The sequence below is a fragment of the Hemicordylus capensis genome, chromosome 13, assembly GCF_027244095.1.
Source record: "Hemicordylus capensis ecotype Gifberg chromosome 13, rHemCap1.1.pri, whole genome shotgun sequence".
In the NCBI taxonomy this organism is placed as follows: Eukaryota; Metazoa; Chordata; class Lepidosauria; order Squamata; family Cordylidae; genus Hemicordylus; species Hemicordylus capensis.
This window is the reverse complement of record NC_069669.1, coordinates 1,703,648-1,716,981: the sequence shown is the minus strand read 5'-3', so window position 1 is coordinate 1,716,981 and position 13,334 is coordinate 1,703,648. Positions and strand designations below refer to the sequence as shown.

The window sequence follows — 13,334 nt, the reverse complement described above, 5'->3', positions numbered from 1 at the left end:
AGTTTAATGCAAATAATGTTTGGAGGCTGTTTTTGAAGTTTCATTGGACTAACTGGCGGTGGCCAGCCTTTGGGCAACCATATGCAAAGTAATGCCCCAATGATGAGCACATTTAAAGAAATGGATTGATTTTATATTGTAGTTTCCGACATATTGGGGGGGTTTACTATTAAAAATTATACAGTACTGACATCATTTTTGCTCAAAAGATTTTAAAAAGGTACATTAAACAACAAGACTCCCTTCATGCCAAATCATGACAACATCAGAAGAGGGGCAAATATTAATCAATCTTTATTATGGTCACAGACCAGCATAAAGTATAAGGGGTGATTACATATTACATATTAAGAGTAAAAGTAGGTATTAGAAGCCTTGGGGTGAGTGACACCATACAAGCCTATGCTAAAGGATTATAAAAAACAGAAATAGAGGTAACATTTAAAATAAAACTATGGCTGTTGAAGACAAAAGCAAGACCGCAAACTAAATGACCCTTACCGGCCGAGATCTGAAGACTGCAGTTAGGACTAGTTAATAATGGTACAAATATTTATAAAAGGTTTATAAAAAGCATCATTAAAAACATAAAGGCATAAAAGCAAAAATGAATTGAAAAGTTATATAAAAGGCACGAAGGCATAAAAAGACATATAAAATCATACACGGGCAACTACAGGCATAGTAAGAGTTTTATCAATTTAAGGCAAGGTAAAGAGCCACCTAATGGTGCAGTGGGGAAATGCGTGACTAACAATCAGATGGTTGCCGGTTCGAATCCCCGCTGGTATGTTTCCCAGACTATGGGAAACACCTCTATCAGGCAGCAGCGATATAGGAAGATGCTGAAAGGCATCATCATCTCACACTGCACGGGAGATGGCAATGGTCAACCCCTCCTGTATTCTACCAAAGACAACCACAGGGCTCTGTGGGTGCCAGGAGTCAAAATCGACTTGATGGCACACTTTACCTTTAAAGAGCTGTGGGAGATTGGCAAATAACTTTCTGCTGGGGAGAAAAGAAAGGGCTTCCTTTCTCCTCTTTACCTTCAATGGGGATCACGGATGGCTCCTTGATGGAAGGCGAAATGGCCCGCTTCTCAGCAACCGCGGCTTCCGCCAAGCGTCCCAAGGCGCTGAGGGGAGGCGTCGAGGACAGCTTGGGCCGCTTGGTGAGTCCCGTCAGCCCGGAAGCACCGGACAAGGTGGCAGAGCCCTCCCGCTTCCGCTCGGAGGGCAATCCGGCCGAAGCCGGCTTGAGCAGCGTGGCAGCTGCTTTCGACTCATTGGCCTGGCCTTTGGAACCCAAGGCGATGAAATCTCCCGGAGGAGGGTGGCCTAGGAGGAAAAGAGATTGAGAAGAGAGCAGGCAAAACAAATCCCAGAGCTTCCCGTTCATTTGAAATGAAATGTGTGAGCACTGCAAGGTATTCCCCTCAGGGGATGAAGCCGCTCTGAGAAGAGCAGAAGGTTTCAAGTTCCCTCCCTGGCAGAATCTCCAAGCTAGGGCTGAGAGAGATTCCTGCCTGCAACCTTGGAGAAGCCGCTGCCAGTCTTGCCACCCTCCAACAGTGTAATGGACTAGGCGGGCCTTGGGCCTGATCCAACAGGGCTGTTCTTATGGCAGTGGACAGGAAATATCCAAGAAGATCTGTTTGGTGCCCTGCTAACTGAGCAAAGAGACACTCTTGAAAGTTGTGGTTCTTGTATATTTAGCAGGGGGAGAGCAACTGGCCCTATCCATTCCCAGCACAGCACCCCTCCAGTGGCTGTTGCTGGTACCTGCCTTATGTTTCTTTTTAGATTGTGAATGTAAGCCCTTTGGTGGCAGGGGACCATTGTCTATTTATTGTTTGCTTTTCTATGTCAATGGCTTTGAGAACTTTGTTGAAGAGCAGTATATAAATATTTGTAGTAGTAGCAGTCCTGCTGCCAGAGGACGGGGGGTGGGGGGCAATCCGTAGATGCCTGGCTGCAAAGCTTCCCTTGAAAGCAAGCACAAGAACTGGGCATGTAAAGAGGTGCAAGGTTTAAAGACACTGACACACTGAAGGCTCCCAGGGTTTTCTCTAAGGCGTGCACATGTGCATGGACACACAAGTTTTTTTGATGTCCACTCAGTTAATTTTAAACCCTGCTCAAGGTTGAATCGGGAAGACTGCATTCTGACTGCATGTGCACGCAGCACTTCCTTGATACTGCTGCCCAGAACAAAACTCTTTCCACACACAGATGAGAAAAATTAGAGGGAACATTGCTCCCAAAGTTAGGAACCCCTGGCTTAGACCACAGCTGTGTTTTGATCTCCCTTTTAGGGGCGTGGGGAATAACAGCAAGGAAAAAGAGGAGGGTTCAAGATTTCCATGGGGCCCAAAGGGTCATCCGCCTCTGCATATCCACCCAGCCCCACTGGCCTCAACGGGCCTGCTCCAAAGTGTGGGGAGCGCCCGGCAGGTTTGCAACCACTACGGTTACTGATATGCCACGTTTCAAAACAGTTTTCAGAGCAGCTGAAGTAGGAAAACAAACAAGAAATTATAACAAAAGATGGTTGGGGAGGAGAGCTGGCCTTGTGGCAGCAAGCATGAATGGCCCCCTTTGCTAAGCAGGGTCTGCCCTGGTTTGCATTAGAATGGGAGACTACATGTGAGCACTGTAAGATCTCCTTGGGGATGGAGCCAGAGCTCAGTGGAAAAGCACCTGCCTGCTTACATGCAGAAGGTTCATTCATTCTTTCATTCGATTTCTATACCACCCATCCAAAAATGGCTCAGGGCGGTTTGCACAGAGAAATACATAAATAAGATGGATCTCTGTCCCCAAATGCCTCACAATCTAAAAGAAACACAAGATAGACACCAGCAACAGTCACTGGAGGGATGCTGTGCTGGGGGTGGAGAGGGCCAGTTAGTCTCCCGCTACTCAATAAAGAGAAACACCACGGTAAAAGGTGCCTCTTTGCCCAGTTAGCAGAGGTTAGGGTTCCCAGAGGGTTCCAAGCTCCCTCCCTGGCAGCACCTCCAAGATAGGGCTGAGAGAGACTCCTTCCTGCAACCTTGGAGAAGTCGCTGCCAGTCTGGGTAGACAATCCTGAGCAAGATGGACCAAGGGTCTGACTCAGTATATGGCAGATTCCTATGCCCCCCAGCCCCCGTCCCCAAAGGGATCGCAATCTAAAAGGAAACGCAGGTCAGGAACCCCTGAAGGGATGCTGTGCTGGGGATGGAGAGGACCGGTTGCTCTCCCCCTTCTACATACAAGAGAATCACCACTCTTAAAAGGTGCCTCTTTGCTCAGTTCGCAGGTTTCCTCGGGAGTAAGCCCAGTGGCGTCTCCCGCAGTCTCAGGAGGCTCCTCCTCCGCCGGCTGGGGCGCTGCGCAGGCCGCAGAGGAATCTCGGCGCGGCCCCTGCCCCGAGGAGCCTCCAATCACGGGGCACGGCGATCACATGACCCCCCCTTCCACTCACCGGAGGGTTTGGCGACGGTGCTAGGGCGGCGCGCGGCCGCAGGCTTCGGCCGGTTCATCCCGCGGGGACGCGCTTGGGGGGGGCGGGGCTCTGGGTATGCAAGTGCGGTTCCGTCCCCTCACCGCCCGCTTTCCTCAGGTCGAGACGCCGGTTTGCGGGCGCCGGCGGGTAGGAGAAAAGCCCCGGAACCAGAAGCGGAGGCAGCACTCGGCGAGCCGGAAGCAAAACTGTGGGGGGGGGGTTCCGTGCCTCTCCTTCCGTCCTCTCGTTGGTGCAATCCCTTCTTCGCCGCCATTTTGCCCTACGGCTTGTTCTGACGGGCAGCCGCGATGCCTGAAGAGCCGGACCGGGACGTGTACCGGGAGCCGCCGCGCCGCACCCCGGCGGGCGACCGTAACCCGCTCGACCTGCTCGAGAAGGTTTTTTACTACGCGGTCGACACGCCGGTCACTGCCTGGAGGGGTGAGAGGGGCGGGGCTAGGGGGTGAGAGGGGTGCCTGGAGGGGTGCGAGGGGCGGGGAGCCCAGGGGCGGGGCTTCGGCGTGTGGGCGGGGCTAATGCCTGGGGAGGAGGGGCTAAAAGAGGGAGCCAGGCCCCAGGAAGGGAGACAGTGTCCAGCTGCTGAGAGACTACAGCTCCCATTATCCCCCGCTGGAGCAAATTGCAGCTGGGGATGATGGGAGTTGTAATCCAGCAGCTCTCCAGCTGGGCAGACTTGGCCCTTGGATTTGGACCCGACACTTGCTGGCTCCCACTACTAGCCATCACATTACACTAGTCCATAATTAATTGTTCCAGCAATTAAAACAGTGCCAGTGTTGATGTGACCACCGCAATCTTTCCCTGCATCTGAATAAATAAAACAGACTGCCGGAGGGGCATCCTCTCTGTCCTCTGTCAAGGACCTTGGCTTGCCCAACCCCCATGTGGCTTCAGCACCGGCTAGGAATCTGGCTTCTGTGTCTGCTGCTTCAAGCCCTCTCTGGCGTGTATGCAATTTATTATTAGTATTTATTTTACATATTTTTATACCATGCAATATTTACGTCTCTGTTGAAGACATGTTGAAGGTGTTTCCCTCCCACAGACTTCATCGAGCGGCAGCATGCAAAGAATAGGTTTTACTATTATCACCGGAATTTCCGCCGCGTGCCAGATCTGACGGAGTGCTTGGAAGACGACTTTTTGTGTTTCTATGAAGCTGAGCAGCAGTGGTCAAGAGACTAGTATGTATCTTTGTGTGATTCCATTTTCCTTTCAAATGGGGTTGGGGGGGGGGTATAGTGGGAGGAAACGTTACCTACAGTTTCTTCAGGTTGGCTTGCAAAAGCATTTATTGTGGCCTTCAGTTAAAGCGGGAATCTGTTCTTTGTACTGCACCAGCAACGTAGATGGTGCTTTATACTTCTAGATTCTTAGATCTCTGTCCGGAGGAGCTTACATTAGACAGTGTAGAGACATAGGAAGCTGCCATATACTGAGTCAGACCATAGGTCCATCTCGCTCAGTATTGCCTACCCAGACTGGCAGCGGCTTCACCAGGGTTGCAGGCAGGAGTCTCTCTCAGCCCTGTCTTGGAGATGCTGCCAGGGAGGGAACTTGGAACCTTCTGCTCTTCCCAGAGCGGCTCCATCCCACGGAGGAGGAGATCTTCCAGTGCTCACACATCAAGTCTCCCATTCATATGCAACCAGGGCAGACTCTTCAACTTTTTGGTTGAAAAGCAGTAGATATTCTTGATAATTAACTCACGGATGGGGCTAGAATGGGAGCGGGGCTTCAGCATGTGGGTTGAGGTTAAAAAGGGGTGGGGCTAAAGGGGGCATGGGACCACTGGAATGAGTGATGAGCATGTGGCACTTCTTAAAAAAAACAGTTAACTTTAAACAAATTTGACTTTTTGCATTTTTTGTTGCTGTTTCACGCAGACTTATGTTGCTCTCCTTCCCTCAAGTACAAAATTTCTTTTGGTGGGCCTGGTGAAATATGGCATTCTTAATTGTATCTCTTTCTTCTCCCCCCACTCTGCTTTCTCAGCCTAGTTGACCAAGAAATCGTGAAAATAGTCCAGCGACGGTTAGGCGCTTGCAAACAGCGGGAAGGAGAGAGCTTTGCTCAGAACTGTTTGAAAGAGATGCAGCAATTCAAAGAGGTGGCCAAGGGCTACCAGGACAGATGTGAGTCGGGCTCTGCGTGTGGGGTTGGGGTGGTACTTTAGGGTCAAATGCCATTTTCCAACTGAGCTCACTGCCATGGAGTAGGGGGCTGGGAAAGCCTTGATGGCCACCCAGTAGGAAAGACTAGGTCCAAGGACCCATACGTGTGGTGGACTTTGGCGGCAGCATGGAGTGTCTGCAACCCCCAGCATGTCACAATCGGGACTCTCTCGCTCCCCTCTGGGCAGGGTAGGGTCAAAATCTTTCAAGGCAAGCCAAAACTTGTGAAGGTGAGCCTGGTGGTGCTTCTGGTTGTTGGCCCTTCGTTCTGACCCAAAGGGGCTCATCCTTATGTTCTCAGTCATGGTGGCCACATGGATCCTCTTGGGTTTGGAGGTTGTGTGTCACTGAAAGCAACTGCTGAGAAATCGTGGAAGGCCTGCCTTCTCGGGGTGCTTCTGGGTGGGATCCAGTTGACCAGTGGAAGAAGCAGGATGCTGGCCTACCTGGACTGGTCCGAGCCAGCAAGGCACATACATTCCTAACTTGCTCTGGATGGTGGGTGGCCATGTTGAGGAGAGCTGGTCTTGTGGCGGCAAGCATGACTTGTCCCCATAGCTAAGCAGGGTCTGCCCTGGTTGCATCTGAATGGGAGACTAGAAGTGTGAGCCCTGGAAGAGATTCCCCTCAGGGGATGGAGCCGCTCTGGGAAGAGCAGAAGGTCCCAAGTCCCCTCCCTGGCAGCATCTCCAAGATAGGGCTGAGAGAGATTCCTGCCTGCAGCCTTGGAGAAGCCACTGCCAGTCTGTGAAGACAATACTGAGCTAGATAGACCAATGGTCTGACTCAGTATATGGCAGTTTCCTATGTTGCTAAAAGGAATACTGCTCTACAGCACTTCATCTAGGGGCTCCAAGTGCTAAAACAAACTGTTTGGGGACTACAGCTCCAATAATTCCCAGCTACAATGGCCTTTGGCTGGGGATTATGGGAGGCATAGTCCCAAAATATTGGGGGCCCAAGTTGAAGAACCCATCCTGTGAGCTTTGGTGAAAAGCTTTCCTGCTTCCGACCTTCTTGCTGCCCTTACTAAAACTCAGTCCTGATCCTCTTCCTAGATGGTGACCTGGGTGCCTTTGGGAGTGGGCGCAAATGCTTAATGAAGCAGAAGCATCGGATGATTGCAGAGAGGAAGGCTGCGGCAGCAGCCAACAAAGCCCAAGATAAAGTCCAAGAAAAAGCCCAAGAAAAAGCACAAGTGCTGGTTGATCCTGAATGCTCGGGCTGAATTCGAAGCACTAGAATCAGTATTGTCTATTGTCTACTGAGAATGCAATACTAGTCAGTGTCTGTACTGCAGTCAGAACTGCTCTAGGACCTGCAGAGTAGATGTAATGTGACCGATAGAAATAAACATTGAAAATGCTGAGGTTTTGGTTGTGTGATGACACCACCATGGCTGCTGTTCTGTAGGTGTGGTCAGGAAATATGGAGTTTAGCCAGCTAGACTTCCAAGTTTGCTCGGTAGGCTTCCCAGAGGCTGTAGGAAGCAGGATGCTGGCTCTAGGGCTTGAACTGGCAGAGCTCTTACACTTAAAAGCAGGTGCTGCAGCTGTGCGTTGAGCTCCTGCCCTCCCTGGCTGCATCAAGAAGGTGGCATAGTAGCTGGCCTGTGTTTTATAGCAGGTGTTGGGTGTGGTTGGTGCCACTCCACCAGGGTACCCATACTCAGAAGCCTTTCCCAAGACACAGCCTATTGGAACAGAACCATTTCATTATCCTGTGAAATTAAGACAGTCACAGGAAGAACTTTGTACTAAGTAAACTGGCACAAGGTTCGTTAGCCTTGCCACTAACAGAAGGCTGAAGACTCTTGGGCAGGGTCTTAATAGCAGAAGTTCTGAAAGGCAGAACTGCAAGTCAGTTGATCAACCAATGGTTTAACTAACTCTGGGGCCTCAGCCAGCTACATCTGCCCCAACTCCTCACTGTGGCATCTAACTATCGGATGTGGAAGGCAAGTTGGGTAAAGGGTTACCATCCTGCTTATGAGCTTTCTAGAATCAGCTAGTTGCCCCTCTGGTCAGCAAGTCCAGATGGTAGCCAGTCCAATGCTAACAGCTTTTACCGGCTGTAGTGGCCATTTCAGCTCTCACACACCCCAGCATACCCTATTACTACATAGCAACTCTTAGAGCATGCCCAGTCACAGCCTTGTTCTAAACTTTATATTACCCATTCAGTCAAGACTGTTCTGTAGGCACTGATGTCCCAAGATTAACTCAAGGGGCTGCTGCTGGACAGTGGGTTAGGGCTGGATTTTGACTGCAAGGAACAAAGGCTAAATCCCCACTCAGCCATGAAGCTGACCTGGGCCCATCACCAGCTGTCTCTACCACACTGGGCTCGAGGACAAGGCTGTGAAGGGAAGGGCACACCAAGCCAGGCAGGAATGTAACTCAGGAATGAATGAGTCAATAAAGCAATACCACACAGTGTTTCCCAGACTGGTTTAGAAATCACACTTGGTCACTTTATTTCAGGTACAGCATCTTTTAGGTAGTTGCCACAGCCGCTGCCTGGGTCCTCTGCACAGCCACTCTGGCGGCGTGCGTCTTTGCCAGATGATCAGTGAACTCCTGCAGGGAGGGGAGAACGAGAAGGGTTCTGTATAAAGTGCAACATGCTCTCTGAGGCCCATTACTAAGCCAGCCTAGTAGCAACAGCTGTATTTTTATCAACCCTCAGAAGGAAGGAATGCAAGTGCTAAATAAATAAATAAAGTAAATGGGCAAGGACGACATGCAAAGACAGATTCATGATTTAAGCTGCTACAAGGGGAACGAGTTAAGTAGAACTGAAGTTTAAGCTCGCATTCTCATTTTGAAACAAAAGCAACACTTCCAATTTAAAATATCCTAGGAAGGCTTTAACACCATAAAAATACAAACCACCCATAAAACAAAAAGCAGCCTGAAATTTCTGTTAAGAATTCAGTCTGGGCAAATAAAGATCAGGACAGCATTAACGCCACCGTGAGCAGACCATCCCACAAAGGCATGAGAAGGTTCTCTCCCCAGCTGCCTGCCCACCGCCCCTCAGGCGGTAGGGGACCCAGAGCGGGGCTTTCCAGGATATGGGCAGGGTCATGCTAGCCCCAAGCTGCATTACAGAGCTTTAAAGCCAAGTACCTGGGCCGAGAGAGAGCGCACAAATAATGCCCTAACTGGGCACCTTTTCAAGTAGTGACGCTGTTGTATTTAGCAGGGTTAGAAAGGAGCCACCCTTTCTCAGCCCAACATAGCGTCTCTCCAGGGCTGCTCCTTTCAGGACAAAGACCCACTGCCTCAGTCTTTGCTAAATAAACCACGTAAGCCAGTCCCCAAAAGGAGTCTGCAGTTAGGCCCCCACCCTCAATACCACTTCTCATCTCCCCTTACCTGATAAGGAGACTTGGTGAACACCGTCTCTTTCCAAAGATCAGGGGTCAGGTAACTGTAGGTCTTGGAGATGGCGTCAAAGGTGGCCTTAGCTGGAGAAAAGGTCAAGAGGCGGCCCAGTTACTAAGGGCCAGGCAACAGGTCCCCGCCGCCACCACAGGCCTGCCCTGGGCAAATAAAGCGCCTGCAGGTGTATTCAACTTGTGTCAAGTCCGAAAAGGAACAGGGAGACCATCTCAGAGGGTCTCGCTGCCGTGCACACATGGACCCATTTGCTTTCCCTCTCGAAAAACGACAGCTGCACCACTGGGTCAGGTGCAGCTGAGCAGAGCGGAGAGAGTTTTAACCGAGCACCCCACAAAGAGCAGCGCTTGCCATATGGGGAGGATGCAGCCGAGGGGCGGGCAACAAGCCCCACTCTGCTGCCTGCAGAGTTTAGCCCAGCTAGTGGCTTATCCAGAGCCATTGAACGGCGCAGCAGGGAAATGACTTGATGAGCAAGCCAGAGGTTGGTTGCTGGTTCAAATCCCCACTGGTATGTTTCCCAGACTATGGGAAATGGCCAGCACACATTTAAGAGCTAACGGGTGGATGGCAGGTTGGGGGAGAGAAAGAATCCTTGAGATTGCTTGATTCTGTCTCAGGAATCTCTTAGGATCACGAACGAATAAGCATCGCCACCAGTCTGGACCCGCCCAATCCTGCCGGCACCACCCTCCAAGCCCACAGCACTGACACTGCCATCCTTCAAGTCAGGACCCACTCGGCGGGGATTCAGCAGCCTCTCACAGGCACGGAAACCTACCGAAGTTGCCCAGGGTGGCCGTGCAGCCCCTCGCCGAGGTGTAGCAGTCGTCAATCCCAGCCATCATCAACAGCTTCTTGGGGACTGGGGCAGACACAATGCCAGTGCCTCGGGGCGCAGGGATAAGCCGCACCAGGACAGAGCCACAGCGGCCTGTTACCTAGACAGAAACAACACAACACTGGCCTGTTAGGTTTGACCTTTAAGGAGCCCGCCCCCCCCAAAACACAGCTGAACACAGTCAGCCTAATTGCTTGAATGCCTCCCACACCAGCTGCACAGGATGTGGACTGTTACCTTGCAGGGCACGGTATGGGGCTTGCCAATCTTGTTGCCCCAGTAGCCTCGCCTCACTGGCACGATGGAGAGCTTCGCTAGGATGATGGCCCCCCGAATCGCAGTGGCAACTTCTTTGGAGCATTTGACCCCTAGTCCAACATGACCATTGTAGTCACCAATGGCCACAAAGGCCTGAAAAGGAAACAAGAAATCCTCATCAGCTCCACAACTCGTGGTCCTTTGCCATAGCCTAAAAGCCTTGACAAAACACACACACACACACACACACACACACACACACACACACACACAAACCCCCCAAGCCGCCCCTGCCCTGGGCTTTCCTCCCTCCAGTCAGCAACCCAGACAGAAAGCATTTCCCAAGAGCAAGATCCTCTTTCCCTCACATACCCTAATCCCAAGCGAGTGTCACTTTCACAAAAGTGTACCTTGGCTTGGAGGTTTGGGGGAAATCCCACCAAAAGCTGTCACAATACCCAAGGGGCCAGCCAGAACCCAAGAGAGGCAGTTTGTTTCTAGAACGGCCGTGGACGCCAAGTCTTACCTTGAACCTGGTGCGCTGACCGGCACGGGTCTGTTTCTGAACAGGCATGATCTTCAAAACCTCATCCTTCAGGGAGGAGCCCAGGAAGAAGTCAATGATTTCGGACTCCTGCAAGACGCAAAGTTAGCAGATCAGTCACACCAGGTCTGCATCTTGAAGCCTTAAGCTACTGGAAGAACTGCCCTGCTGGGCAGACCCAAGGCCCACCTAGCTCAGCATCTGACGTCTACATGGAGGCAAGAGTGGACCATAAAGGTTCCCTTTAGCCATTGTGGCTGTCCAGAGAGGCCTCCTCCATGCACCTTTTACAGTCAACAAACCTTAGCAGTCATCACCAGATCCTAGGGCACTGAATGCCATAAGCTACACATTGTGTGAATAAGTTATGTTTTGCACCTGCATTTTTTCACAAAGCACATAATTGCATCTATGGAATTCTCTGCCATGGGATGTGGAGATAGCCACTAGCCTGGATGGCTTGAAAAGGGGCTTCGACAAATTCATGGAGAACAGGTCTATCAATGGGTACTAGTCTGGTGGCTACAGACCACCTCTAGCCTTGGAGGCAAGATGCCTCTCAATACCAGTTGCAGGGGAGCCACAGCAGGAGAGAGATCTTGCCTGTCGGCTTCTCAGAAGCATCCGGTGGGCCACTGTGGGAAACAGGATGCTGGACTAGATAGGCCTCCTTGGGCCTGATCCAGCAGGGCTGTTCTTATGTAATATCCCCAAGTACTGGAGAAAAACTGGTCTCTATCCATCCTCTCCACACCACATATAGTTTTTATAAATCTCTACCAGGTCCCTCGTGGTCTTTTTACCACTCACTGTGATTGCCACAGCAGACCCCCAACGGAAGGAGGTGTAAAGCATTCTCCGTTCCGAATGACCCAACAGGGCCCCCCACCCACCCGGCCCCCCACCCACAGGGAAATACCTTGATTGGAAGCGAGAAGAGGTAGATCTCTTCCAGAGACTTGATCTTCATGTCCTTCACCAGACGACCAAGCTTGGTGACTGGAATCCACTGTGAAAAGGAAATTAACCAGTAAGTGGTTAACTAGTACGATTCTGTTTTTATAGTTTGATTTTAACTGTTAATTTGTTTTAACTTGTTTTAATTGCTGTCAACTGCCCTGAGCCATTTTGGAAGGGCGGTATATAAATCGATCTAATAAATAAGAAATAAATAAATAATAAACCAGTTCAGACATTTCAAATGCACGGTGATAAGTCCACCCGCCCCACAGAAAAGCAACTGAAGCCTTGTCTACTCCTGCAGAAAAACTATGGGGCAGGATGAACCTCAGGCTGCAAGTGGGGAACATCAAGCAGCGCCCCCCACACACACACTTTTAATGTGGGCGAGGAAGGATTGAAACATGGTACCCCTCCCCTTGCCAGGGTACAGTCCATTCTGCCACCTCATTCCTCTGCCCAGGGAGACCAGGCTTTACTTGGGCAGAGACAAAAATCCCAGCAGAGCCGGGCTACTGATAGAGCTGTCTAGGACTCCGGTGGAGCAGCCTGGATTCTGACCCGGGTCCCAGCCCCAGCTCAGCCATTGGCTTCCTGGGAAGGGCCTCAGGCAAGCTGCTCTCAGCCTTGGCTTGTCCGTCCATAAAATGGGCCTCTAAATGCAAGATCAAGAACCCTTCAAGGGCCAGCAACGGCCAGCTCTTGAGCCAAACTCCACCTCGGAGACAGTCCACTTGGAGAAACTGCAGTGGGGCTCAAGGACTAGAAACGGAGAGAGAAGGCGCCATAAAAGCAGAGCTCACTTCTTTGTCTTCGGCTTTGCCTCGGGCCCCGCGTCCTCGCCCACGGCCCCTGCCACGGCCCCGTCCGCGGCCTCGGCCACCGCTGCCAAAGCCGCCTCGGAAGCCCCCTCTGGCAGCAGCACCTGCACCGCCGGCACCTGCTCCTCCTCCTGCTCCTCCACCGCCGCCTCCTCCTCCTCCTCCTGCTCCTCCCGCAGCACCGGCGTCGTCCGCCATTTGCTGTAGAACAACACATGGGTGACACTTTCGAGCAGGGAAGGCGGCATGGCTGGGGAGAACAGCCCCAGGGGGGCGGACACCCAGGCGGGAACACCCCACCTACCCCAGACCCCTTCCTCCCCCCACACATCAGCCCCACAACATCAACCCCTTGACCTCGTGCCCCCATTTGGGCCAAACCCCGAATGGTCCTCCTCCCGGCCCACCCCATCCTGAAACCCTACAGGATTTCTGGCATGCTTTTCATCCTCCCCGTTGGAGCTTCCCAACAGTTCACCCCACCCCAAGGGCCCAGTTCATACATGCAGCGTTTGCGTGGACACTCAGCGCTACCTCCGGCTACAGCGCATGCGCCAGGAAAAGCACCCGTACCCTGCCCGCGCCATCGGCCGCGGACCCGTGTCTACCCATCACGCCTCCCCAAGGCGGAAAAGCCCCCAAGTGCCCCCCTTCTCCAGGGAACCTGGACCCCTTCCGCACTCCCAGGGGCCCTCAAGCAAGCCCCGCGCCCCAACGGGACCGATGCCGACGGATTCCCGCTCGCCACTTACGTGTTAGATTGACTAGAAGGCCGCGGTCTCGCGGCGAGGGCTATTTATTCCCTCGCACGTCTCGCGA

General features: G+C 52.0%; 3 protein-coding genes and 1 non-coding gene across 4 annotated transcripts in view; 1 reads left to right on the top strand and 3 right to left on the bottom strand.

Moving 5' to 3' along the window:
- INTS1 (integrator complex subunit 1) overlaps positions 1–3,715 on the bottom strand; it is a 46,343-nt gene extending 42,628 nt beyond the window's left edge. Inside the window, exons 1-2 of the mRNA XM_053276274.1 lie at positions 3,472–3,715; positions 1,050–1,340 (exon numbers count right to left, since the gene is read on the bottom strand). Coding sequence (XP_053132249.1) covers positions 1,050–1,340; positions 3,472–3,529 — 349 coding nt within the window. The 5' untranslated portion in view covers positions 3,530–3,715. The remainder of the gene's footprint in view (positions 1–1,049; positions 1,341–3,471) is intronic.
- On the top strand, positions 3,699–7,054 carry NDUFB10 (NADH:ubiquinone oxidoreductase subunit B10). The gene is made up of 4 exons (XM_053276276.1): positions 3,699–3,933; positions 4,559–4,697; positions 5,509–5,648; positions 6,746–7,054. The coding sequence occupies exons 1-4, from the start codon at positions 3,801–3,803 to the stop codon at positions 6,913–6,915; spliced, it is 582 nt and encodes a 193-aa protein (XP_053132251.1). The 5' UTR covers positions 3,699–3,800; the 3' UTR covers positions 6,916–7,054.
- Positions 7,055–8,125: 1,071 nt separating this feature from the next.
- On the bottom strand, positions 8,126–12,716 carry RPS2 (ribosomal protein S2). Its single transcript, XM_053276275.1, has 7 exons — positions 12,498–12,716; positions 11,654–11,743; positions 10,717–10,824; positions 10,170–10,343; positions 9,873–10,032; positions 9,068–9,159; positions 8,126–8,266 (listed from the first exon to the last, which is right to left on the bottom strand). Exons 1-7 carry the CDS (start codon positions 12,711–12,713, stop codon positions 8,183–8,185), a joined length of 924 nt encoding a protein of 307 aa, XP_053132250.1. The 5' UTR covers positions 12,714–12,716; the 3' UTR covers positions 8,126–8,182.
- LOC128336867 (small nucleolar RNA SNORA64/SNORA10 family) lies at positions 9,269–9,408 on the bottom strand. The gene has a single exon (XR_008312108.1). It is a non-coding gene; the product is annotated as a small nucleolar RNA SNORA64/SNORA10 family (small nucleolar RNA).
- Positions 12,717–13,334: the final 618 nt, after the last annotated feature.

Excerpts from the sequence above, each read along its gene's own strand:
- RPS2 (XM_053276275.1), bottom strand. The coding sequence starts at position 12,713 with ATGGCGGACGACGCCGGTGCTGCGGGAGGAGCAGGAGGAGGAGGAGGA. Across the intron at positions 11,744-12,497 it reads GCAAAGCCGAAGACAAAGAA|TGGATTCCAGTCACCAAGCT; the intron begins GTGAGCTCTGCT and ends TCCTTTTCACAG. Across the intron at positions 10,344-10,716 it reads GTCAGCGCACCAGGTTCAAG|GCCTTTGTGGCCATTGGTGA; the intron begins GTAAGACTTGGC and ends TTTCCTTTTCAG.
- NDUFB10 (XM_053276276.1), top strand. The coding sequence starts at position 3,801 with ATGCCTGAAGAGCCGGACCGGGACGTGTACCGGGAGCCGCCGCGCCGC. Across the intron at positions 3,934-4,558 it reads GCCGGTCACTGCCTGGAGGG|ACTTCATCGAGCGGCAGCAT; the intron begins GTGAGAGGGGCG and ends TCCCTCCCACAG. Across the intron at positions 4,698-5,508 it reads CAGCAGTGGTCAAGAGACTA|CCTAGTTGACCAAGAAATCG; the intron begins GTATGTATCTTT and ends CTGCTTTCTCAG.